Source organism: Gorilla gorilla, chromosome X (genome assembly GCF_029281585.2).
Source record: "Gorilla gorilla gorilla isolate KB3781 chromosome X, NHGRI_mGorGor1-v2.1_pri, whole genome shotgun sequence".
Classification (NCBI taxonomy): domain Eukaryota; kingdom Metazoa; phylum Chordata; class Mammalia; order Primates; family Hominidae; genus Gorilla; species Gorilla gorilla.
This window is the reverse complement of record NC_073247.2, coordinates 34,402,391-34,429,182: the sequence shown is the minus strand read 5'-3', so window position 1 is coordinate 34,429,182 and position 26,792 is coordinate 34,402,391. Positions and strand designations below refer to the sequence as shown.

At 42.7% G+C, this 26,792-nt stretch overlaps 2 protein-coding genes across 4 annotated transcripts in view; one reads left to right on the top strand and one right to left on the bottom strand.

Annotated features, from left to right (window-relative positions):
• Window positions 1-21,841, bottom strand: part of CXHXorf58 (chromosome X CXorf58 homolog) — a 31,677-nt gene extending 9,836 nt beyond the window's left edge. The window contains exons 1-6 of the mRNA XM_004063918.3: window positions 21,519-21,841; window positions 19,456-19,591; window positions 18,014-18,113; window positions 14,045-14,139; window positions 13,511-13,622; window positions 2,462-2,593 (exon numbers count right to left, since the gene is read on the bottom strand). Coding sequence (XP_004063966.2) covers window positions 2,462-2,593; window positions 13,511-13,622; window positions 14,045-14,139; window positions 18,014-18,113; window positions 19,456-19,571 — 555 coding nt within the window. The 5' untranslated portion in view covers window positions 19,572-19,591; window positions 21,519-21,841. The remainder of the gene's footprint in view (window positions 1-2,461; window positions 2,594-13,510; window positions 13,623-14,044; window positions 14,140-18,013; window positions 18,114-19,455; window positions 19,592-21,518) is intronic.
• APOO (apolipoprotein O) overlaps window positions 21,646-26,792 on the top strand; it is a 75,072-nt gene continuing 69,925 nt past the window's right edge. The window contains exon 1 of one of the 3 annotated variants that reach the window (XM_055376384.1): window positions 21,646-22,153. In XM_055376384.1, the coding sequence (XP_055232359.1) occupies window positions 22,145-22,153 (9 nt within the window). In that variant the 5' untranslated portion in view covers window positions 21,646-22,144. The remainder of the gene's footprint in view (window positions 22,154-26,792) is intronic. The other 2 variants (XM_004063919.4, XM_019019823.4) reach the window with 2 other exon arrangements.

Sequence of the window (26,792 nt, the reverse complement as noted above, 5' to 3'; positions counted from 1 at the left end):
TTACCAGCTGCATTAGCCCCTAACAAGAGACTCAGCCTGTCCTTTGAAGCCAGGCGTTGACTTCTCCTCTCTAGCTGTGAAAGCCCTAGAGGGCATCTTCTAACAGTATAAGGCCATTTTGTCTACATTGAAAATCTGTTGTTTAGTGCAGCCACCTTCAACAATTATCTTAGTGAGATCTTCTGGATAACTTGCTGCAGCTTCTCCATCAGCACTTGCTGCTTCACCTTGTACTTTTATGTTATAAAGACGGCTTCTTTCCCTAAACTTCACGAACCAACCTCTGCTAGCTTCCAAAGTTTCTTCTGCAGCTTCCTCACCTCTCTGATCCTTCATAGAATTGAAGAGAGTTAAGGCCTTGCTCTGGATTAGGCTTTGGTTTAAGGGAATATTGTGGCTGGTTTTTCTTTTTTTTTTTTTTTTTTTTTCCAGACAGAGTCTCACTCTATTGCCCAGACTGGAGTGCAGTGGCGCAATTTCGGCTCACTGCAAGCTCCGCCTCCTGGGTTCACGCCATTCTCCCGCTTCAGCCTCCCTAGTAGCTGGGACTATAGGTGCCCGCCACCATGCCCGGCTAATTTTTTGTATTTTTAGTAGAGACAGGGTTTCACCATGTTAGCCAGGATGGTCTCGATCTCCTGACCTCGTGATCCGCCCACCTCGGCCTCCCAAAGTGCTGGGATTACAGGCGTGAGTGGCTGGTTTAATTTTCTATCCAGACCACTAACACTTTCTCCATATCAGCAACGAGGCTATTTTGCTTTCTTATCATTTGTGTGTTCGCTGGAGTAGCACTTTTAATTTCCTTCATAAATTTTTCCTTTGCATTCACAACACATTAACTCTTTGGTGCAAAGGTCTAGCTTTTGGCCTATCTCAGCTTTTGACATGCCTTCCTCACTAAGCTTCGTCATTTCTAGCTTTTGATTTAAAGTGAGCGGCGCATGACTCTTTCACTCGAACACTTAGAGGCCACTGTAGGATTATTAATTGGCCTAATTTCAATATTGTTGTGTCTCAGAAAATAGAGAGACCAGAGGGGAAAGAGAGAGATAATGGAATGGCTGGTTGGTGGAGCAGTCAGAACACATACATTTATTGGTTAAGTTTGCCATCTTATATGGGCTCAGTTTGTGGTGCTCCAAAACAATTACAATAGTAACATCAAAGATCACTGATCACAGTTCACCATAACAGATATAATAATAATGAAAAGATTTGAAATATTGCAAGAATGACCAAAACGTGACACAGAGACACAAAGCAAGCACATGCTATTGGAAAAATGGCACTGATAGATTTGCTTGATGCAGGTTTGCCACAAACCTTCCATTTATGAAAACACAACATCAGCCAGGCGTGGTGGCTCACGCTTGTAATCCCAGTACTTTGGGAGGCCGAGACGGGCAGATCACCTGAGGTCAGGAGTTTGAGACCAGCCTGGCCAATATGGTGAAACCCCGTCTCTACTAAAAATACAAAAAAATTAGCTGGGCGTGGTGGCACATGCCTGTAATCCCAGCTACTCGGGAGGCTGAGGCAGGAGAATCGCTTGAACCCAAGAGGCAGAGGTTGCAGTGAGCTGAGATTGCGCCATTGCACTCCAGCCTGGGCGACAAGAACGAAACTCTGTCTCAAAAAAAAAAAAGTATGTAACTCAATGGTTTTTAGTATATTCACAATGTTGTGCAACTATCACCACTGCCTACGAATATTTCAGAATATTTCCATCACCCCAAAAGAACCCCCAAATTCCTTAGCTCCCTACATATAAAAAGCCATATATCACATGATTTCCTTTATATGAAATATCCGGATTAGGCAAATCCATAGAGACAATGCAGACTGGTGGTTTATGGGGCTGGAATGATGCAGGAATGGAGAGTGACTGCTTACTGGATGCAGGGTTTCCTTTCGGGGTAATGAAAAGGTTCTGGAACTAGATGGTGGTGATGCTTGCACAACCCTGTGAATGTACTTAATGCCCCTGAACTGTACACTTTAAAATGGTCAATTTTATGATGAGAACACATGGACACATAGAGGGGAACAACACACACTGGGGCTTACCAGAGGGTGGAAGGTGGGAGGAGGGAGAGGATCAGGAAACATAACTAATGGATACTAGGCCTAATACTTGGGTGACAAAATAATCTGAACAACAAACCCCCTTGACACGAGTTTACCTATATACAATAACAAACCTCCACATGTACCCCTGAACTTAAAATAAAAGTTAAATAAAAAAAAATTTTAAAAGAAAGTTCTAGTGCTTGGGTATCCGAAAATAAGTTTCATTCTATAGAATATATTTGAAAAATAAAATAAAATATAATAAAATAGTAAATTTTATATTGTGTTATATTTTACCGTAATAAAAAAGTATGATTCTATCTTCTTGGATGACAGAGTTAGGAAGACTTGCTTGGTTTGTTTGTTTTTCTAAATCTAAATTCCTTACTTGTACATAATCTTGCATGGTGACAACATCCATTATATCAGTTACTTTGGACTTCGGGAAAATACGTTCATCTTCCATAATTATACGGTGAAATTTCCTTTCCCCCATTAGTTTGCAAGCATCAACCACTGCCTGTAAAGAGAAAACAGACTTTAAAAATAGTAGAATAGCATTAATGATCAGCACGCCCTTTACATATTTCTTCTGACAAATACATCAAATATTGTTCCTTTCTTCTAGCAGCTTGCTATTCAATAGAAAGGCTGCATCAGCAAAGAGATTATATAGGGATTATTAAACCACTTAAAATTGTTTCCATAGCCTTATCTACATAGGTTTTTTTTTTTTTTGAAACGGAGTCTTGCTCTGTCACCTAGGCTGGAGAACAGTGGCGCCATCTCAGCTCGCTGCAACCTCCACCTCCTGGGTTCAAGCAATTCTCCCGCCTCAGCCTCCTGAGTAGCTGGGATTACAGGCACATGCCACCACACCTGGCTAATTTTTTGTATTTTTAGTAGAGACCAGCTTTCGCCGTGTTAGCCAGGATGGTCTCGATCTCCTGACCTCGTGATCCACTCACCTCGGCCTCCCAAAGTGCGGGATTATAGGCGTGAGCCACCGCGCCAGGCCATCTACACAGTTTTTAAATGCAGCTAGAGGAATTGCTGAGTCCAGAATCCTCAGAGAACATAGTTTTAAAACAACTGGTTTTTCCCCTTAAAAGACTTTTAATTCTTTTATTTTGAAAAGCAAAACAAACCTGTAATATCATTCGTGCAGTCAATGCAGAGAAAACTTATCTGGTGATTCAACGAGTTACCGTAGGAACTGCAATGAAAGGTGTCACTAGTACCACCTCTCTTTTATGTGTTAATACACTGCTGGTAAGTGGAAACATGTATGTTTCAGACTGTTTAAGCCTCCCTCCCTTCAGACTTCATTCTCAGCAGCTAAAAAGTGGCAAATAGAGAGGTTTTCTTTTCTCTCCCAAATGTCAACATTTTATGCTCAAGGAAAGCACCTGAGAGGTCAGAGACGGAAGAATCACAGAATATATGGAAGCTCAAATCCTGTTGGGCCCTACTTATACCATATCCTTCCACATATAAGTATCCTGTGCTAAGAGCTATACATAGACTGTGAGTAGAGACTTAAGTACTCTGCACCACCCCCCCCATAAGTATGTGCTGACTCTTCTAACACATATTTATATTACAGATCTGTACTTCTGGCCACAAAGGGTATGTTTATATGAAGGGAAGGATAGCACAAAAGAAAATTCAGGGCGGGCGTGGTGGCTCACTCCTGTAATTCCAGCACTTTGGGAGGCCGAGGCAGGTGGATCACCTGAGGTCAGGAGTTTGAGACCAGCCTGGCCAACGTGGTGAAACCCCGTCTCTACTAAAAATACAAAAATTAGCCAGGCGTGGTGGCAGGTGCCTGTAATCTCAGCTGCTCGGGAGGCTGAGGCAGGAGAATCGCTTGAACCCGGGAGGCGGAGGTTGCAGTGAGCCGAGATCGTGCCACTGTACTCCAGCCTAGGGGACACAGCAAGACTCTGTCTCGAAAAAAAAAAAAGAAAAGAAAACAAAATTCAAACATCTTTTGATTCCAGATGAGTTTCTTTTTTCCTTTGTACGTCAGAATGTGGTATTTGTGAAAGTATGGGAACTCTGTGTTATAATGTTGATACAAGGCCTAAAAGAGTGGTTGAGGCCAGGCACGGTGGTTCACACCTGTAATCTCAGCACTTTGGAAGGCCGAGGCAGGCGGATCGCCTGAGGTCAGGAGTTCGAGATCAGCCTGGCAAACATGGCAAAACCCTTTTTCTACTAAAAATACAAAAATTAGCCTAGCATGGTGGCATGTGCCTGTAAACCCAGCTACTCGGGAGGCTGAGGCAGGAGAATCGCTTGAACCTGAGAGGTGGAGGTTGCAGTGAGCTGAGATCATGCCACTGCACTCCAGTCTGGGTGACAGAGTGAGATGCTGTCTCAAAAAAAAAAAAAAAAAAAAAGAGAAAAGAAAGAGTGGTTGAGACAGGATCAAAACTGAGAATCACTGTTCTTTTTTCTTAACACACAACAGCAAGCTATAATGCATTTTCTATTCCAATTCTCACTTTTGTTATTCAGACTATTCCTTTATTTATTTTTTTAAATTCCAAAGCTTAGAATATCACAGACACATGTAGAAAATGAAAAAGGAAGAAAACATTCAAATGGTTGAATGGTTGAAGTTTTATTCCTAACGTATAGAACTGAAGAGACAAACAGTTTAGTGAAAATGTGATATGGAGCTTTCCTTTAGGTAGATCATTTTTGCTTTATATTTCATTAATTTCTTCTTTTTTTCCAGCATGCTATTTTATTGATGTAACAACATTTTCAATAAAGTTGGTAAATTATCACTATATTACTGTCTTATAGCAACATAGTAAGAGCTCTAGAGATCATATAAGTATAAAATGTGAATTTAAAAAAACAATATGTAGGATTTTTATCAGGGCAAGCATTTCCATAACCATAAATATTTCTCTTTTTTTATTATTACACTTTAAGTTTTAGGGTACATGTGCACAATGTGCAGGTTAGTTACATATGTATACATGTGCCATGTTGGTGTGCTGCACCCATCAACTCGTCATTTAACATTAGGTATATCTCCTAATGCTATCCTTCCCCCCTCCCTCATCCCCACAACAAATTTCTCTATACATTACACAACTAAAGAAAAGATAGGCCGGGTGTAGTAGCTCACACCTGTAATCCCAGCACTCTGGGAGGCCAAAGCGGGTGGATCACCTGAGGTCAGGGGTTCGATTCCAGCCTGGCCAACATGGTGAAACCCCGTCTCTACTAAAAAATACAAAAATTAGCTAGGCAGGGTGGTGAGCACCTGTAATCCCAGCTACTTGGGAGGCTGAGGCAGGATAATCGCTTGAACCCAGGAGGTGGAGGTTGCACTGAGCCGAGATTGTGCCACTGCACTCCAGCCTGGGCGACAGAGTGAGACTCCATCTCATAAATAAATAAATAAATAAATAAATAAATAAATAAATAAATAAAATAAGGATAGTATTGGCAAATCTCTCCATTATGTTTTCTTGCAATTAATTTCCAACATTTTATGGTTCTAATTAACCAGCCCCACAGTGACACTAAAGGTAAAAACAAGTAATTGTACACTGAACAGGTATGAAGACCATATAATTTCTGCTTTAGGAATTTCTGTAGGCATAACTATAATTTACTTTAGCTGAAGTTACTAAAAAAGGGTTTTTTAAATTATTATTATTATTTTTTGAGACGGAGTCTTGCTCTGTCACCAGGCTGGAGTGCAGTGGTGCCATTTCGGCAGACTGCAACCTCCGCCTTCTGGGTTCGAGCGATTCTCCTGCCTCAGTCTCCTGAGTAGCTGGGACTACAGGCGTGCACCACCATGCCCAGCTAATTTTTGTTTTCAATAGAGACGGGGTTTCATCATGTTGGCCAGGCTGGTCTCAAACTCCTGACCTTCTGTTCCACCTGCCTCGGCCTCCCAAAGTGTTGGGGTTACGCCCAGCTAATTTCTGTATTTTCAGTAGAGATGGGGTTTCACCATGTTGGCCAGGCTGGTCTCAAACTCCTGACCTTCTGTTCCGCCCACCTTGGCCTCCCAAAGTGTTGGGATTACAGGCGTGAGCCACAGTACAAAAGGTATTTATTTAGGGTTTTTTTTTTTTTTTTCTGAGACAGAGTCTCCCTCTATCGCTCAGGCTGGAGTGCAGTGGTGCCATCTTGACTCACTGTAACCTCTGCCTCCCGGCTTCAAGCAATTCTCCTGCCTCAGCCTCCTGAGTAGCTGGGACTACAGGTGCGTGCCACCATGCCTGGCTAATTTTTTTTTTTGTTTGTATTTTTAGTAGAGACAGTTTCGCCATTTTGGCCACACTGGTCCTGAAATGACCTCAAGTGATCCGCCCACCTTAGCCTCCCCAAAAACGTATTTATTGGCAGGTCCTCCCTACACTGCCCCACTCAGCCACCACCACCAATCTCTCCAAGACCCAGTTTCCTTATGTATGCAGTGCCTCAGTTGTGTGCCTCATCTGTGTCTGGCCCATTCTGGTCCCGGCCCATTCTGGTCCCTCAGCCAAAGAAAAACATGCCTGGCAGCATAGGGCAAGCTCTCTGCCCACCTGTGAGAGGGGTTTGAGAAATGTTTGCTGTCCAATGGCCAAGATGTTCTTTCTCAGACATCTGCAGTGTATGGCCAAAGTCAAGAAAGTCCTTCTCCATAGGAAGCAATGGGAAAGAAGAGCCTAGAGCCAGGAGAAAAGCAAGGGCAAAAACTAGGCAAAGATTCCAGGATACCAGCCAATCAGGGTAGGATTCAAGAGGCAGGTTCTGTTCTTAGCGGGTGACTCAAAGCGTCAAAGCAGGCCATCTCTAAATCTGGCACTTATCCTGATACTCAGCATCTCTGTGGCCAGAAGCCCCCACAGCTCTGTGGCTATTTGCTGGCCTAGATCCACACTTGGGCTTGTAAAGCTACTCTAGTATCTCAAGACACTTTCCTGTTTCTACTGGGAACTGTCACTCATGGAAGAGGTAATAACTGGTATCCATGCATTGGAACAGTTTCTTGGTTTGGAACAGTCCAATTACATACAGGTTCAGAATAAACAAAACCACCATAACTGCATGGTTGTTTTAACCTCAAAATGTACATAGTACAGTGGAAACACAGAGAAGTGTTCAAGTCTCAGTTATGCTCCTGGCAAGTCTTTCCAACTTCTAGCTTCCTAATAGGGAAAATGGGAATAATGTGTCCCTAACCAGAGTTATTGCAGGGCCATCTAAGAGAATGTGTATGCTGCTGTTTAGCATAGTTCCTAACTCTCAGGAGTGGTTAAGAACCGGGACTTTGGAGGCAGGCTACTAGGTCTTGATCTCGGTTCCTTCATTTTCCAGGTGTGAGACCTTAGGCAAGTTAGTCTTTTTTGTTTGTTTGTTTGTTTTTGTTTTTGTTTTTTTGAGACAGACTCTCACTCTGTCACTCAGGCTGGAGTGCAGTGGTGTAATCTCGGCTCACTGCAACCTCCGCCTCCTGGGTTCAAGCAATCCTCCTGCCTTAGCCTCCCGAGTAGCTGGGATTACAGGCACGTGCCACCGCGCTTGGCTAATATTTGTATTTTTAGTAGAGATGGGTTTCACCATGTTGGCCAGGCTGGTCTCGAACTCCTGACCTCAAGTGATCCGCCTGCCTCAGCCTCCCAAAGTGTTAGGATTACAAGCGTGAGCCACAGCACCCGGCCCTCAGTCTTTTTTAAAATGAGGATAATAACAGAAAATACACTGTAGTGTTTATGATAATTAAATAGAGTAATGTGCATAAAATGTTTAAGATCATATTTGATAGAAAGTGCTCAGTAGGCTCAGCACTTTGGGAGGCGGAAGTGGGCAGATCGCTTGAGGCCAGGAGTTTGAGATCAGCCTGGCCAACATAGCAAAACCTCCTTTCTACTAAAAAAAATACAAAAATTAGCCAGGCATGGTGGCACATGTCTGTAATCCCAGCTACTCAGCTGGCTAAGACATGAGAATTGCTTGAGCCTGGGAGGGGGAGGTTGCAGTGAGCCAAGATTGCGAGATGGTGCCACTGCACTCCAGCTTTGGCAACGGATTAAGACCTTGTCTAAAAAACAACAACAACAACAACAAAAAAAAAACCACAAAAAACAAAAACAAACAAACAAAAAACACAAAGAGACAAAGAGCAACAGAGTTGAGTAAGCTTAGAGTGAGAAATATTCCATATTTACAAGTTTTCTATCAACCATGAATCCAAGTGTTACCAGAGTTTGAAGCTGAACTAAAGGGAAAAAGTAACCTTAAACTGTTCTCTTCAAGTTGTCATTTAAAGCCCGTTATGATGTTTAGTGAAAAATTCAAGGTCAATAATATGACCACATTTTTATAATAAGAACAAAATTTAAAAATCTCTATGTGTGTATTTTCATGGGAAACATGAAGGATACACAGCAAACCATTAACAATGACTACCCCAGGAGAGTAAAAGTTGTAGCACAGAAGATAAAAGCACGGAGGCATATTTTTCTATCTGTGGGCTAATTTAAACAAAAATTTAAGTTATTATACAGCATTATGATGAGTTTTAATGCATAAGCAGTGATTTCCAATCACTGCCTCTAAGGTTCTCATTTGCTCAAGCCTGTGTACAGCAAGCGGGTGGCAGGAGTAGACCCAGGAGGATTTCAGTTCTTGAAAAAGCCTCATTATATAATCCTAGGAAAGAAACAATTGATGATATTTTATAGGGGTAACTACAAGCTTATTCTATACATAAATGTGGCATAAATTTATCCTTCAAGTAGGATAAACATATACTTCCACATTTGAAGTCGATCTATATAAATATTAATGTTCTTGAAACACCATATTCCATAATGAAAACATGTAGCTCATTTTCTAGGTGTTTTTTTTTTTTTTTGGACGGAGTTTTGCTCTTGTTGCCCAGGCTGGAGTGCAATGGTGCGATCTCGGCTCACTGCAACCTCTGCCTCCTGGGTTCAAGCGATTCTCTTGCCTCAGCCTCCCAAGTAACTGGGATTACAGGCACCTACTACCACACCCGGCTAATTTTGTATTTTAGGTAGAAATGGGGTTTCACTATGTTGGCCAGGCTGGTCTCGAACTCCTGACCTCAGGTTATCTTCCCGCCTCGGCCTCCCAAAGTGCTGGGATTACAGGCATGAGCCACCGAGCCTGGCCTCATTTGATAATTTTCTGAAATAAAGTTAAATTTTCTCTGATACTACCTGAGAACATGGAGAAAAGTGGTCCCTTTTCCTTTTCTAAAACTCTTCAGAGTCAATGCCGCACATGCAGGATCTGATCAGAAACTGCCAGGCTGTGTGGTCTTCTCTCCTGCATACATGCTAGAACTCATGATTTAAGATGGGCCACAGTTTTTGTGTACATTTCCAGAAGGGGGATCTTGCCAGGGTTACAGAAAAATAACCTTTGATATGTGGTTTATAAATGGCAAAATATGAGAATGTCCATCTTTTTAAAACTTAAATATAGTCATGTATAAGGGTCCAAGGAGTAAAACCTGTACTGTAGAGCCTTGCTATTAAAAGTGTGGTTTATATCACAAGCCTGTCCGGATTTGCCACCTGCTGACTGTAGAGCCCTTGGGCCTTGAGTAAATGGTAGCCAGGCAGTGGTCACTGTGGGCCTTGGGAGAGACCCAGTGCTCTGCTTGCTTCAGGTCCAACCCAGTGCAGTCCCAGTGGTGGTGGTGGCCACAAGGGTGCTTGTTTTACCCCTCCCCCAGCTCCACGCTGCTCAGTACAGAAAGAGAGAGATTCCATTTATTGGGGGAAAAGTAGGGAAAGAGAACAAAAGTCTCTGCCTGGTAATCCAGGGAATTCTTCCGGATCTTAGCCAAGAACAACAAGGCAGTACCTCTACAAGTCTGCAAGAGCCACAGTGTTACTGGGCTTGGGGTGCCCCCTAATGCAGATATGGCTGCAGTGACCAAAGATTTAGATCACGACACCTGAGTCCCTCTGAATACTTGGAAAGCCTTTTCACGAAGGACAGGTTACAAAGAAGCCCAGACTGTAAAGACTACAATAAATACTACGATACCTAACTCTTCGACGCCCAGACATTGGCAAACATCCATAAGCATCAAGACCATTCAGGAAAACATGACCTCACCAAAGAAACTAAATAAGGCACCAGTGATCAATCCTAGAGAGACAGAGGTATGTAACCTTTCAGATAGAGAATTCAAAATAGCTGTTTTTGTGTTCATGTTCTGACGTAAAAAAACAAAAAACAAACAAAATAGCTGTTTTGAGAAAGCTCAACAAAATTCAAGATAACACAGAGAAGGAATTCAGAAACCTATCAGATAAATTTAACAAAGAGAATGAAATAATTAAAAATAATCAAGCAGAAAGAAATTCTGGAGCTGAAAAATGCAATGGACACACTGAAGAATGCATCAGAGTCTCCTAACAGAGGAACTGATCATGCAGAAGAATTAGTGAACTTGAAGATAGGCTATTTGAAAATACACAATTAGAGCAGACAAAAGAAAACAAATAAAAAAGAATGACTCTCATGCCTACAAGATCTAGAAAATAGCCTCAAAAGGGTGAATCTAAGAATTATTGGCCCTAAAAAGGAGGTAGAGAGGTAGATCAGGGTAGAAAGTTTATTCAAAGGGATAACAGCAGAGAACTTCCCAAATTCAGAGAAAGATATCAATATCCAAGTAAAGAAGGTTACAGAACACCAAGCAGATTTAACCCAAAGACTACCTCAAGGCATTTAATAATCAAACTCCCAAAGGTCAAGGATAAAGAAAGAATCCTAAAATCAGCAAGAGAAAAGAAACAAACAACATACAAAGGAGTTCCAATACGTCTGGCAGCAGACTTCTCATTGGAAGCCTTACAGGCTGAGAGAGTGATGTAACATATTTAAAGTGCTGAAGGAAAAATAAAAACTTTTATCCTAGAATAGTATATGCAGTGAAAATATCCTTCAAACATGAAGGAGAAATAAAGACTTTCTCAGACAAAAGCTTAGGAATTTTGTCAATAACAGACTTGTCCTACAAGAAATGCTAAAGGGAATTCTTCAATCTGAAAGAAAAGGTCATTAATAAACAATAAGAAATCTGAAAGTACAAAATTCACTGGTAATAGTAAGTACACAGAAAAACAGTATTATAACATTGCAATTGTGGTGTGTAAACTACTCATATCTTGAATAGAAAGACTAGAAGATGAACTGATCAAAAATAATAACTACAATAACTTTTCAAGACATAGACAATACAATAAGATATTAATAGAAACAACAAAAAGTTAAAAAGTGGGGAGATGAAGTTAAAGTGCAGAGTTTTTATTTGGTTTCTCTTTGCTTGTTTGTTATTTTTTTGTTTGTTGAAGCAATCTGTGTTAATCTGTCACCAGTTTAAAATAATGGGTTATAAGATATTGTTTGCAAGCCTCATGGTAACCTCAAATTGTCCCAAAACATACAACAGATACACAAAAAATAAAAAGCAAGAAATTAAAACATACCACCAGAGAAAATCACCTTCACTAAAAAGAAGGCAGGAAGGAAGGAAAGAAGGAAGAGAAGACCACAAAACAACCAGAACAAATATGAAAATGGCAAAACTAAGTCTGTACTTCTCAGTAATAACATTCATGTAAATGGACTAAACTCTCCAATCAAAAGATATAGAGTGGCTGAATGAATTTTTAAAAAAGTGTGGTTTCGAGGTCAGGAGATTGAGACCATCCTGGCTAACACGGTGAAACCCCATCTCTACTAAAAGTACAAAAAAAATTAGCAGGTGGCAGGAGCCTGTAGTCCCAGCTACTCGGGAGGTTGAGGCAGGAGAATGGCGTGAACCCGGGAGGCGGAGCTTGTAGTGAGCCAAGATCGTGCCACTGCACTCCAGCCTGGGCGACAGAGCGAGACTCCGTCTCAAAAAAATAAAATAAAATAAAGTGTGGTTTATGGACCAGCAGCAGCGGCAGCATTTTAACAAGATTCCAAGGTGATTCCTATACTGTAGACACAATTTGTGGTGAATATTCATGAAACTTAAAAGTATGATGAGAGTGCCAGGCGTGGTGGCTCACGCCTGTAATCCCAGCACTTTGGGATGCCGAGGCGGGCGAATCACCTGAGGTCAGGAGTTCGAGACCAGCCTGGACAACATGGTGAAACCCCGTCTCTACTAAAAATACAACAATTGGCCAGGTGTGGTGGCGCATGCCTGTAATCCCAGCTACCTGGGAGGCTGAGGCAGGAGAATCACTTGAGCCTGGGAGGTGGAGGTTGTGGTGAGCTGAGATCGCACCATTGCACTCCAGCCTGGGCAACAAGAGCGAAACTCTGTCTCAAAATAAATAAAGAAATAAATAAGTATGATGAGAATTCATGTGAAAAAAGGATAAATATTTTGAAAGTTCATTTTCTTTCTTTCTTTTTTTTTTTTTTTTGAGATAGAGTCTCACTCTGTTGCCCAGGCTGGGGTGCAGTGGTGCGATCTCAGCTCCCCAGAACCTCTGCCTGCAGGGTTCAAGCAATTCTCCTACCTCAGCCTCGTGAGTATCTGGGATTACAGGCATGCACCACTACGCTTGGCTAATTTTTGTATTTTTAGTAGAGACGGGGTTTCACCATGTTGGCCAGGCTGGTCTTGAACTCCTGACCTCAGGTGATTCGCCCGCCTTGGCCTCCCAAAGTGCTGGGATTACAGGCATGAGCCACCGTGCCCGGCTGAAAGTTCATTTTCAATAGCATAGTCCAGACCTTTTTTTTCTAAATGTGCTACCAGAATCAAAGAAATAATAACATTCCATTAAAACAAATAAAATGGCATTAAATTAAATGTTCTGCATAATTTAAGAGCCCTGACCAATTTTAGTCTTTTTTTTTTTTTTTGAGACAGAGTCTCACTGTGTCGCCCAGGCTGGAGTGCAGTGGTACGATCTTGGCTCACTGCAGCCCCCACCTCCTGGGTTCAAGTGATTCTCCTGCCTCAACCTCCCGAGTAGCTGGGATTACAGGCATGTGCCACCATACCTGGCTAATTTTTGTATCTTTAGTAGAGATGGGGTTTCACCATGTTGGCCAGGCTGGTCTCAAACTCTTGACCTCAGGTGATCTGCCCGCCTCGGCCTCCCAAAGTGCTGGCATTACAGGCATGAGTCACTGCGCCTGGCCTAGTCTATTATTAACAAATCAAAATTTTAATACAAAAAAATGGATGGATATTTTCTAGAGCCTTAATTAAGTAATTCACTCCAAATGTTTTTTTTTTTTTTTTTTAGCTAGTAAGTGGAGACACTTTGAAACATGGTGCTTAAAAAAAAACACACTACCTACCTGGTGGGCTGTTTCATGGTGAAATAACTTATTCTGTATAATTTGAATGCAATTCAGATACTATGTAGATGTTAAGAAGCTAAGTTAACATAAAATGTACATCATGAAACGTCACCTTACTTGACGGCATTAATACATTTTTTCCACTAAAATACTTGTAACCATGGCCATCAGTATGAAGAAAAATTTTAAACACGATGAAAGGTGGAAACGTTTCACCTCTAAATCTGAAATAAAGATAAAAATTTAGTTATTTGGCATCAGATTTTGGGCTCAGTTGCTTTTCCCCCTTATACTTAAGATAGTTCATATAGTTTCTTGCATACAGGGTAAAGGCTATGTCAGAGCATGTAAAGAATTGGTAATGAAATGGATCACATAGGATGTAAGACCCACACTTTGGTGTACTCACAACTATTCTCATACCTGTGTAAGACTGAATACAGAATGGGAGATGAGAGCTACTCTCATGGCAACTTTTAGCCACAGAGTCATGCCTCGGTTTCTTCACATAACAAATGTAAATAAGGATAACACATTTACTTTGTAATTAAGTTCTGAGAAGTTATGAGAATTAAAAAAATCCATATCTAAGATTTCCTCATATTAACTAAGTACTTCTTGAAATAAATCAGCATAGATACATTACCTGAATCTAATTTTACACTGCATAGTAGGATCCTTAATAAGCTTAGCCTCTAAGGGGGCCACTTTCTTCAGTATTTCATGTGTTACATAGAATTCCTGAAATAAAGGACAGTGCTGTAAAATAAAGGACAGTGCTGTAAAAGGAAAGCACTATCCCACCCAGACACAATTTATGGACTATAACAGAGGCAACGTGGTAAAGTGAACAGTATGCTGGACTTGGAGTTCTGAAGCGGTGGGTTTTTGTTTTGGCACCTCCACTTACCATCTGTGTAGCCTTGAGCCAGTTACTTAATCATTTTGGCCTCCAACTTTGGTTATCTGTCCCTTTTAGAGATCAAAGGCACTATTATTTCCCTATGACTGCACTTTTCACAATATATTATAATTACTTATCAACTTGTCTGTGCCTCCTACTAGACTGTAAGCTTCATGAAGGTAGGGATGGTGGCTTTTCTCTTTACCACTATATTCCTAGCATCTAATACAGTGCCTGGAACACAGCAGATGCTTAAGAAGTATTTGTTGAATGAATCACTGTAAGATGAGGATGATAATAGTAATAAGTTACTAGCTTTTAAGCACCTTTTATGTACCATATACTACTATGTTAGGTGCCTTATATACATTAGCTCATTTAATCCTTACATCAGCAACACTATGAGAATTTTTTGTTTGTTTTGAGACGGAGTCTCGCTCCGTCGCCCAGGCTGGAGTGCGGTGGCGCGATCTCGGCTTACTGCAACCTCCGCCTCCCAGATTCAAGCGATTCTCCTGCCTCAGCCTCCCGAGTAGCTGGGACTACAGGCACCTGCCACCACGCCTGGCTAATTTTGTATTTTTTTAGTAGAGACGGGGTTTCACCATATTGGCCAGGCTGGCCTCGAACTCCTGACCTTGTGAGCCACACGCCTCAGCCTCCCAAAGTGCTGGGATTACAGGTGTGAGCCACCACTCAGGCTGTAGTGCAATGGCATGATCTTGGCTCACCGCAACCTCCACCTCCCGGGTTCAAGTGATTCTCCTGCCTCAGCCTCCTGAGTAGCTGGAATTACAGGCATGCACCACCATGCCTGGCTAATTTTGTATTTTTAATAGAGATGGGGTTTCTTCATGTTGGTCAGGCTGTTCTCGAGCTCCCGACTTCAGGTGATCCGCCCGCCTCAGCCTCCCAAAGTGCTGGGATTACAGGCGTGAGCCACTGCACCTGGCCCATTATGAGAATATTATCATGCCTATTTTACAGATGAGAAGGCTGAGGCTCAGGGAATTTTTGTAATTTATAAAAAGGCATACAGGTAGTAAATGGGGAAGCCAGGATTCATTTAGTTCTGTTTGACTCTAAAGTCCCAACTCTTTCCCCCAAACAACCCCAACCAACCCCATTATGCCTATGATAATCACATAAAAATGTACACTAAAGGGCTTTTAGGCTGGGCACTGCGGCTCACGCCTATAATCCTGGCACTTTGGGAGGCCAAAGCGGGAGGATCACCTGAGGTCAAGAGTTCGAGACCAACCTGGTCAACATGGTGAAACCCCATCTCTACTAAAAATACAAAAATTAGCCAGGCGTGATGGCGGGCACCTGTAGTCCAAGCTATTTGGGAGGCTGAAGCAGGAGAATCGCTTGAACCCGGGAGGGAGAGGTTGCAGTGAGCCGAGATCATGCCACTGCACTCCAGCCTGGGTGACAGAGCAAGACTCTGTCTCAAAATAAATAAATAAATAGCTTTTAAAAGGACAAAACATTATTAATTTAAGATATTAACTTAAAGTATTACTATAACAGATAAAAAAGAATTTCCTTCTGTTACAAAAGTCTAAAAATACTATGAAACCAGCCTTATAAAATTAAATACAAGTTCCATATTCAAAGACAATGGATAATAGACCTGAAATGCCAGGAGTTTACCTGGGTGGGTTTTCTCTGAAGTATTCAGATGGAGTCTTGCTCTGTCGCCCAGGCTGGAGTGCAGTGGCTCAAACTCGGCTCACTATAACCTCCACCTCCCCGGTTCGAGGTAGCTGGGATTACAGACACACACCACCACGCCCGGCTGATTTTTTTGTATTTTTAGTAGAGACGGGGTTTCACCATGTTGGCCGGACTGGTCTCGAACTCCTGACCTCAGGCAATCCACCCGCCTCGGCCTCCTAAAGATCCCAGCTCACGCTGGGATTACAGGCATGAGCCACTGTGCCCAGCCGTATTCTGCTTTTACTGACATCAGAAATAGGTCTGTGGGTCAGATGGTGAACGGTGTATACATTGCTCCGACTTTATTATTTTTTTCAGAGCTGCTAAAATTCCCTTAAGAGTATCACTAATTGGCCGGGTGTGGTGGCTCACGCCTGTAATCCCAGCACTTTGGGAGGCCAAGGTGGGTGGATCACCTGAGGTCAGGAGTTTGAGACCAGACTGGCTAACATGGTGAAACCGTGTCTCTACTAAAAATACAAAAAAAAAAAAAAAATTAGCTGGGCATGGCGGCACGCACCTGTAGTCCCAGCTACTAGGGAGGCGGAGGCAGGATAATCACTTGAACCTGGGTGATGGAGGTTGCAGCCAAGATCATGCCACTGCACTCCAGCCTGGGCAACAGAGTGAGACTTCATCTCAAAAAAGAAAAGAAAAAAAAGAGTATCACTAATAATAGACTACTGGATTTATAGGTTGTTTTATTAGAATATTTGGTACTATGCCAAGGAAGGCTCTGCTAGGGTTGCCAGAGTTGCTTTCTGGAGGAGGGGGGATATGCATCTTTTTTTTTGGTTTTGTTTTTCACTCAAGTAGGATCATGCTCTTCATACTGTCTGGTGCTTGCTTTTTTAACTGATGAGCTATCTTCATTTTCTTTCTATTGCAGAATCATGTTAAAGCTGCAAAGTTTAACACTATAAAAGCAGCAACACTTATTTAACCAGCATCATATCAATAGATATTATACAGTTTACTTCCTTTGCTGTTACAAACAACGGTGCAATCAAATTGTATATGTATTGTAGAATAGATTCTTAGAAGTAAAATTGCTGGATAAAAGGTAAGGGAACTTTTAACTCAGAGCTTTTTGAAGGGGGACAGAGTCTCACTCTGTCGCCCAGGCTGGAATGTAGTGGCGCAATCTCCGCTCACCATAACCTCCACCTCCTGGGTTCAAGCAATTCTCCTGCCTCAGCCTCCCAAGCAGCTGTGACTACAGGCGCATGCCACCACGCCTGGCTATTTTTTTGTATTTTAGTAGAGACAGGGTTTCTCAATGTTGGCCAAACTGGTCTCGAACTCCTGGCCCTCCCTGCCTTGGCCTCCCAAAGTGCTGGGATTACAGGCGTGAGATGCTGCACTTTGCAGATTCGGAGCTTTTTATTGTTGGAAGAGAACTGTCTCACATTTTCAAATAAGGAATCAAATTTAAAAACAAAACAAAACAAGCAGTATATTAATTTCAGAAAAAAATAATAGTCATCCACATTTTAAAAAATCCAGAAATACTCATCTAGGGCTAACAGAAGAAACAATTCCAGAACTCCACGTGATATTATTAGATCCAAATAGAAGAGATAAAGAAAGGGCTGGGCGTGGTGGCTCATGCCTGTAATCCCAGCACTTTGGGAGGCCAAGGCAGGCAGATCACGAGGTCAGGAGATCGAGATCATCCTGGCTAACATGGTGAAACCCCATCGCTACTAAAAATACAAAACATTAGCCAGGCATGGTGACAGGTGCCTGTAGTCCCAGCTACTTGGGAGGCTGAAGCAGAAGAATCGCTTGAACCCGGGAGGCAGAGGTTGCAGTGAGCCGAGATTGTGCCACTGCACTCCAGCCTGGGTGAAAGAGCCAGACTCCCTCTCAAAAAAAAAAAAAAAAAAAAAGAGGAGATAAAGAAGGTTATCTATTTGATCTTTAATTAATAGATCTTTTAGCTTGATAATTAAATCCCTCAGAGAAAAAAATAAGCAAAATACATACCGCTGCACAAATTGCGTGTTTTAGGAGTCTAAATATCATTTTGTTTGTATGAGATAACCAAGCCCTCTGTATTATTTGAGCTGAAATGTCTTTAAGCATTCTGAGAGAAAAAAAGAGGTTAATATTTATAAAGTAGTTTTCATTTTCCTAAAACCTTAGAGAACTATCAATTTATGCTTCCTCCTCCTGTACCTCCCCATCCCCCACTCTAAGACTGACCTAATGAGGAACATTTGGATGTGGTAATTGGAAGTGGTCATTTGCAGAATCTACTCAGAATGAGGATATGAAATACTTGAGGAGATTTCCCTTGAGATTAAAAAAAAAAAGTCCTGGCTAAAACTTTGTCATCAAAAGGCATATAAAATATAAATATATCATTAAGAGGCATGTATATTATAAATAAAAAGTGTGAGGAGACAAGCTTACTTCCCAAAAACATTCACGACCTAAAATGAAACGTCCAACTAGTTCAAGTGCTATGAAAATGGAATGGGGAATAGTCAAAGTTACAGGAGGCCCAGTTCTCTTCTGGGGGTGGATGACTATGCCCTAGAAAAAGAAACTTCCTTCTCTGATCTTTGCTTGAACCAGGCTCATCCAGGTCAAGTCAGAATTATTCTACTTTTGATCATATCCCAGCACTGGCAGATTGTAGGGGTCTCCTCCTTCATACCTTCTCACCCCATCATTACCCCTTACAGCGCTATGTACAAAGACAGGTACGCCTGCATAATGCTACCCATTGGCTGGCAAAATGCAGGCTACAAGATATAAAGAAGAAAAGGCTAGGCCAGACACAGTGACTCACGCCTGTAATCCCAGCAGTTTGGGAGGCCGAGGTGGGCGGGATCACCTGAGGCCAGGAGATCGAGACCAGCCTGGCCAATATGGTGAAACCCCGTCTCTACTGAAAATATAAAAATTAGCCAGTCGTGGTGGTGCATGCCTGTAATCCCAGCTACTCGGAAGGCTGAGGCAGGAGAATCGCTTGAACCCAGGAGACAGAGGTTGCAGCGAGCCGAGATCGCACCACTGCACTCCAGCCTGGGTGGCAGAGCGAGACTCTGTCTGAAAAAAAAAAAAAAAAAAAAAAAAAAGAAAGGAAAAAGCCCGAAGTATGGAAACAACCCTTTGAATCCTATCTGATGCCATTTATTAGCTGATAACTTTCTGAAAGCCACTTACCTTCTCCCGGTTGCTACTACTTCATTTATAAAATGTAAAAATTGTTTCACAAGGTTGTATCAGGATCAAGTAGATGTGTGTTAATATGCTTTGTAAATTAGAAAATGCAATTATAATTATTCAATTTGAAAGTAATTTTAAAACACAAAATCTTTGATTTACAAAACAAGAAGCATTTGAAGTTATCTGAATAAGTACTGTTTGGAAATTGTACAGTTGTGGAAGATAACACAAGGCAAAACACAGGTACTTACGATAGTAATGATCTTGCATTTGGTGTATTTGCGAAATGTACTCTGCGAACTTTTTGTAAGGATCTTGTACCTGATTTCAGAATACCTTTACGTGGTACATTTGAGGAACGATTCATTTTCCCTCCAATGAAGTAATCTGAAAGTACATAAATTAACTCTTTGAGGTCATAATTTATACTATTACACTGTTTGGACAAGACTCAAGTGCCATATGATTGTTGTACTAATTCTGAATCCTTTAAAAAGGAAGGCATTGTGGATCTCTTAAAGTTGCTTACAGTTTACATTCTTTGTGTACTAAAAATATTATATGGTATATGGAAAAGACAAGTAAATCTATCCATAGCCTTCTAACTGGTCTGTCTCCAGTCTTTTTCTCCTCTTATTCATCTTCCACACTACACCTGGAGTTAACTTTTTAACTCAATAATTCAATCTCCTCATTCTCCAGCTGTCTACCAACAAGCTCATTGAGGGCAGGAGGCATCTTGTTAACTACGGAGTCCTCAGTGCCTAGCACAGTGGAGAGTTTTTACATGTTTGTCTAAAAACGTTTTGTCCCAGTTTTATCATCAAATAGCAGTGAGACTTTGGGCAAGTCACTTAACCTCTCAGTGGTTCAGTTCCCTCCTTGGTAAAGTGAGAGGGTATACACTAAATTTCTGATTCCACCTCCAACTTTCTATTCTTTAAAGCAACGAATTTGGATGCAGTAACACTCCAATTTGGATGCAGTTCCCAAATTCTTACTCACTGCTTGGTCTCTGTTACTAAACCAGGGGCTCTTTATCATTTCTTTTGGTGCCATGGACCCCTATGGACAGATCTCTTCTAAGAATTGGTTTTAAAACGCATAACATAAAATACATAGGATTACAAAGTGCTCCAATTATATTGAAATCATCAAAATATTTTTTAAAACAAAATTATAGTAAATGTGTCTTCTTAATGCATTAAATGAGCTCCAATAACTACTGTATTTTTGAAGTAGTAATGAGCATAAATATTTCAAGATCCCTGACATGACCGCAATGTAACATGAAAATATCTGTGCTTTCCATTGATGACAAAGTCAATGCTAATACTACTGTGGCTTGTTATCCACACTATAATTGAAAGAAACAAAGTTCAGTTAGAGGTTAGTGAAAATGAAGTTGTCATTTTTTTCCCCCATACAAGTTCACATACCCCCTGAATTAAGAACTTCTGCCCTAATTTATCAATATGTTTCACATTTTTATGTATGTGTGATGTTACACTGCTGATGCAGAGAGCCTTCTGAGTCTATTCAGTATTTCTCCTTGGGGATGCCTTGGAATATACAATCCTCTTAAGAAAGAGAAAAGCAGCCCTTAACATCTGGGAGCTGGCTGGCAGTCACAGCTGGGCCTTGGTGTTACCACTGCTTCCTAACTACACCCGATCCAGAGCAAAGCTCCTGCTTCCTTGAACTCGCCCCAAAATCACCGAACCAAAGCCCAAATCCTATAATAAATCTAACTCTTTTACTGAAATATGTCACTGCGTTCCTACGTGTGCGTTCTCCTTGCAGCAATGAGAAACCCAATTTCTTCAACTACAGGTGTGCCCCTAGTGGTCTTTGGCTGGAGGGCAGTGGCACGTCACTGTACAAATTCTAAATTTTTCTAGATGCTCGCCTGGATGGGGCTTACACTTTTTACCGGATTAGGGCAGAAATACAGAATGAAATAGGAAATACATCCTCATTATGAGACAGTGCAACAATTGTTTTGGCTAGAACACAGGTTTCAAAGGCAGACTAATGGGTTTGGATCCTAGCTTCCCACTTCCTGTGTGGTCTTGTACAAATTACTTCTACGTGACTCAGTTTCTTCATCTATGTATTGGGAATAATAATCATGCCCACCTACTTCCGTTGTTGGAAAGATTAGATGAATGTGAATAAAGAACTTAGATCAGGGCTGCGCATATCAAAGTGCTGTATCAGTGCTTGTTTACTCTTGTTAATAAGATAATTATTGCCATTATCAGTTACTTCTACAAGTATTAAGGGACATTTGATTCCCAGAGAGGAGGCTTACCGCTTGTTTCTTAACGGGAAAAAATAAGGTCAGAGCCTTTTCCGATTAAAGGACACAGCATATTAGTTTAAATTTAAAACCTGAGAAACCTCCAGTCCTTGGTTAAAACCTTTCGTAAGGTAAATCCAGGCCGCCAACCGGCGGCTTCCGGCTGCTAGGCTTTCGAAGACGCCCGAGGCCCTCCAAGCGCCCCCTCCCGGCAGCCTCTGCTCACAGAAATCCCAGTACACGCCGCTGGGCGCCCAGTCGCCGCTGCAAAGACAGTTTCCCAGCGCCGCGCAACGCCAGGCGCCTCCCTCCTCGCGCCTCCGCGTACGGTCCACACAGAGCCGGCGCTTTCTTGCCGCCTAGCAACCGCCGGCGCAGGGGCGGAGCCTCCTGTAGGGCGGGGTTTGCGTTCACCCGCTGCCCGGGCGCGACGCGCTGCGGCTCAGCGACGGGGCTTCTAGAACCGGGTGATTGAACTAAACCTTCGCCGCACCGAGTTTGCAGTACGGCCGTCACCCGCACCGCTGCCTGCTTGCGGTTGGAGAAATCAAGGCCCTACCGGGCCTCCGTAGTCACCGCTCTATAGTGGGCGTGGCCGAGGCCGGGGTGACCCTGCCGGAGCCACCGCTGCCAGCGACATGTTCAAGGTGAGAGCATGGAGTCGAGTCACAGCTGTCACCGCCCCCTCCCGGCCGCCCGAACCCTCCCCGCGCTCTCTTGGGGCCTCTCTGCAGCCAGGCCTGGCTCACCCCGAGGCTTTTCCCGCCACTGGGCCGGCTGCGTCCCGGCCCCGCGGTTCATTCACTGGTCTACTGGGGATGAGCGGCTGCCGGGCGGAGGCGGGAGACCCCCGGGTGGGTGGGGTTGGCCCTTTGGGTTGTGCTTTCATGAATTAAACACTTTGAAAATTTAAAGTGCCTTCCCCCAAAGTACCCATCCCCTCGGCTAGTACCCTCTTGGGATCGTGGGTAGGGTGAGGCCAGCTCAGGGCACTGTGGGGTTCGCGGCTTTAGTTGCCTGGCAGGGTCAGGTTTCAGAACCTGATGTGTGGATGGGGGAGGGTCATTTTAGGAGAAGCTGTGCAGGTATGGGGGAGGCTGGGGTGGGATGGCTGGGTGACGAGGGAAGCTGGAGCTTTGCTCCACTCCTCAGGGAACATTATTTAATACGGACCAGTGGACCCCCTTCCCTGCGTTTTGTGAACTCGTGTCCTTTGGAAAAAAATCGACTTTTACAATGAAGACTTAATTTCGAAAATCTGCACTTTAGCATAAAGCCATTATTCTACTTTTTAAAAAGTAAATTATATGTATTTTGTCATAAAAAATCATAGGCTACCAGAAATTAATCTACAAAATTGAGTCTTCAAGAAGCATAGTACCCATAAAATAGTGCTAATGAAATCTCAGAATTGTACTATTCATTTAAAAGTTTTATTGAGCTCTGCAATGTGCTTTGGGTACGTTAATAAAGGCTGTAAAATCAGAACATGCATTCTGCCTTCTAGTCCTGGCATTGCCACTTTCTAGCTGTGTGACCTTGGGCAAGTCACTGTGCCTATCTTCCTTTGGTGAAATTGGGGTAATAACATCTACCTCATAGGGTTGTTATAAGGAGTAAGTCGGTATGTGTAAAGCACTTGGAAAAGGCGTAGTATTTGCTCTTACTCTGTTTTCAGGCAGCTCACAGTTTAGTCAGGAAGACAGATCCTATAATCAACATTCATTTGATAAATTTGTGTGTTAAACACCTGTTATGTGCTAGGAGCTCAGTTCCATTTCAGGGTTACAACAAGGAAAGATATGCTGTGGCCAGTTTAACTATATGTGTACCAACAATGTAGTAAAGTAGTAAAAAGGAGAGCAGGATCCACTTGGCTTAACCAGCGGTTCCTAACCTGGGGCCCTCAGCTCCTCAAAGGATCTGCACATAGATTTCAGAGGATCCCTGAACTTTGATGGGGAAAAAACATAACTATTTTTAGCAATCTCTAATTGGAATTGAGCACTTCCTTTAGTTACGCATATGGGTAATGTCTCAGTTATCTATTGCTGGGTAACAAATCACTGCAAACCAGTGCCTTAAAACAAGAATTGTTTCTCAAAATCTGGGTTGGCTGGGCAGTTCTGCTGGTGACTTGACTGAAAGTTGGCTTCACTCCCATGTCTGGGGGCTTGGTGCCCCTCCATGTGCCTAGGTTGGACTTCCTCACTTGGTTACTGACTTCCAAGAGGGCAAGTCCCAAGGCACAAACAGCATCATGTTTGCTGATGTCAAAACAAGTCACGTAGCCAAGTCCAGAGTTGATATGGTGGGGAACCACACAAGGTCATAGATATGAGTTGGTGCACTTTGCTGGGGGCCATTCATTTTACAAGTTCCTACTGTAACAAATCACAGTAGTATTAGCAGTACCTGTTACCAGTAGAAGTCACAGTACCAGCACAAGTCACAGACATTTTCATATTACATTACAGTTGTTGCAGATGTCAAACTATCACTTATGCTCATTACTACTTCAGAACTATGGTAGTTATAAGACTCACTGCTAGATCTTTTTGTTTAGTGGGCTAGTAAAGAAGCACATACTGCTTATATCAGATATTTGAGTTTAAAAAATAAGATTATTTCAATATAGTTGGGACTTTTTTGTACGCAATTAGAAGCATTATTTTGAGAAGGAGTCTATAGGACTCACTGACGGCCAAAGAGGTCCACGGCAGAAAAAAAGGTAAAGAACCCCTGGGGACTTCAGAGAAGGCTTCACAGACGGGACACTTAAATTTAGTTTTGAGACAGGTAGGAGTCCTTCAGGTAAAAGGGGTGGGGAACATCAGTGGTATTCCATTGGGGAAAGTGCTGGAAGCTCAGTTTTGATGTGTCAAGGGAAAGATATAGTGAGCTGAGATTATTATTATTATTATTATTCTTGTTATCATTATTATTTTTTTCAGAGTCTGGCCCTGTTGCCCGGGCTGGAGTGCAGTGGTGCGATCTTGGCTCACTGCAGCCTCCGCCTCCTGGGTTCAAGTGATTCTCCTGCCTCAGCCTCTGAGTAGCTAGGATTACAGGCGCCCGCCACCACGCCCGGCTAATTTTTTTGTATTTTTAATAAAGACGGAGTTTCACCATGTGTTGGCCAGGCTGGTCTCGAACTCCTGACCTCGTGATTCGCCCACCTTGGCCTCCCAAAGTGCTGGGATTACAGGTGTGACCCACCGCGCCCGACTGAACTGAGATTATTTCAGGTGAACATGTACTTTGGGTAGAAAAGATCACAACAAACCTTGGAGGACACCAAAATGCAGGAGTAAGCAGAGGAAAGGGGGAGGCCAGACTTGAGAAGTAGAAGTAGGAGCAGTAAAGAGTGATGTTTAGAAAATCGAGGGAGAAAAGTTTCAAGGAGAAATGGCTATGTTAGGATGCTTTCAGCTGGGAAAACCCAATTGCTTAAATAGTAAGGAAAATTCTCTCACAAAGTCCAGAGGAAGAAATGGATTCCAGGCTCTGATTCAGTTGGTCAACAGTGTCAGGCCAGGCACGGTGGCTCACGCCTGTAATCCCAGCACTTCGGGAGGCCGAGGCGGGCGGATCACGAGGTCAGGAGATCGAGACCATCCTGGCTAACATGGTGAAACCCTGTCTCTACTAAAAATACAAAAAATTAGCCGGGTGTGGTGGCGGGTGCCTGTAGTCTCAGCTACTCGGGAGGCTGAGGCACGAGAATGGCAAGAACCCGGGAGGCGGAGGTTGCAGTGAGCTGAGATCGCACCACTGAACTCCAGCCTGGGAGACAGCGAGACTCTGTCCCAAAAAAAAAAAAAAAAAAAAACCAGTGTCATCAAGGACCCATCTCTTCTTGGGTTTCCACAGTCAGGTTGGTTTCCTTTAGGGTTGCAAGATGACTACTAGTAACATACACACTTTCTCATTCTCTAGAGCAAGAGGAGGAGGAGAGAGAAAAAACTCCCACACTTGGTCCTTCAGTCTGATTGGACCAACTTAGGTCAGTTGTCTGACCCTGTAACAGTTGTCAGAGGAATGCCATGATCTGATTGGCTTAGGCTAAACAGGATCAACCCAGGGTGGCGTCACTTAATCACAGGGGAGAGGAATGCATTCATGAACACAATGGAGTTCTTTTAGGAAGGAAGAGGGAGAATAGAGACTGGATATGCAACCAGCAATGTCCATGACGGAGATATAAGCTAGATGAGATATGAGTTAGTTACATATCATGAGTCGTGTTCACTGATTTGGGCACTTTGGAAAGCTTTCATGATCCTTATACTTTAGGTTTACTGATGGAAGTGAAGGGTAGATTAACCTGGGTTGGTGATTGAGGGCCAAGTAAATGGACACTATGATGGTTGATAAGCTTGACTATCAAGGGAAGGAGAGAGAATTTGGTAACTAGAAGGATATGTTCAGTGAAGATTCTAGAGAGAATACCTCAGCTGTGCAAGGGAGAGATATTCCCACCCGAGAGATGGAAGGAAAAGAAAGGTGCGAGAGATTGTAGACCAGTGGTTCTCCATAGAATGGTACGACTCGACAGAATGGTATGTTTTGGAAACTTGTGGGGTTGTTCTTTTTTTCTTTTTTAACTTTGCAAAAATTATAACTGAAAATGGGGTTGTTCTTTATGTCTTTAGTTGTGTTGAACATTTACATACTGAAATATAATTCACATAAATCTTTCCTTTTTATTCACCTTTATGCTACCATCAGAGTATACTGATTTACTTTTTGGACTTATGCATGTAACTTAGTGATGAATTTTATTTCAGGATACCAGAAGAGTGTCACAAAATATTTGTCATAAAATGGTGATGTTAGGTCTAGTAGTTGAGAACCAGTGCTTGTCAAACTTTAATGGGCATGTGACTCTTGTTAAAATGGATTCCAATTCAGTAGGTCTGGGATGCGGCCTCAAATGCTCCATTTTTTTTTTTTCTAGATGGAGTCTCGCTCTATCACGCAGGCTTGAGTACAGTGGCGCAGTTTCTGCTCACTGCAACCTCCGCCTCCCGTGTTCAAGTAATTCCCCTGCCTCAGCCTCCTGAGTAGCTGGGATTGACAGGTGCGCGCCACCATGCCCAGCTAATTTTTTGTATCTTTAGTAGAGACGGGGCTTCACCATGCTGGCCAGGCTGGTCTCAAACTCCTGACCTTGTGATCCGCCCGCCTCGGCCTCCCAAAGTGCTGGGATTACAGACGTGAGCCGCCGCACCCAGCCAGATTCTCCATTTTTTAACTAGTTCTATAGTTTTCGGTGGTCCCCTT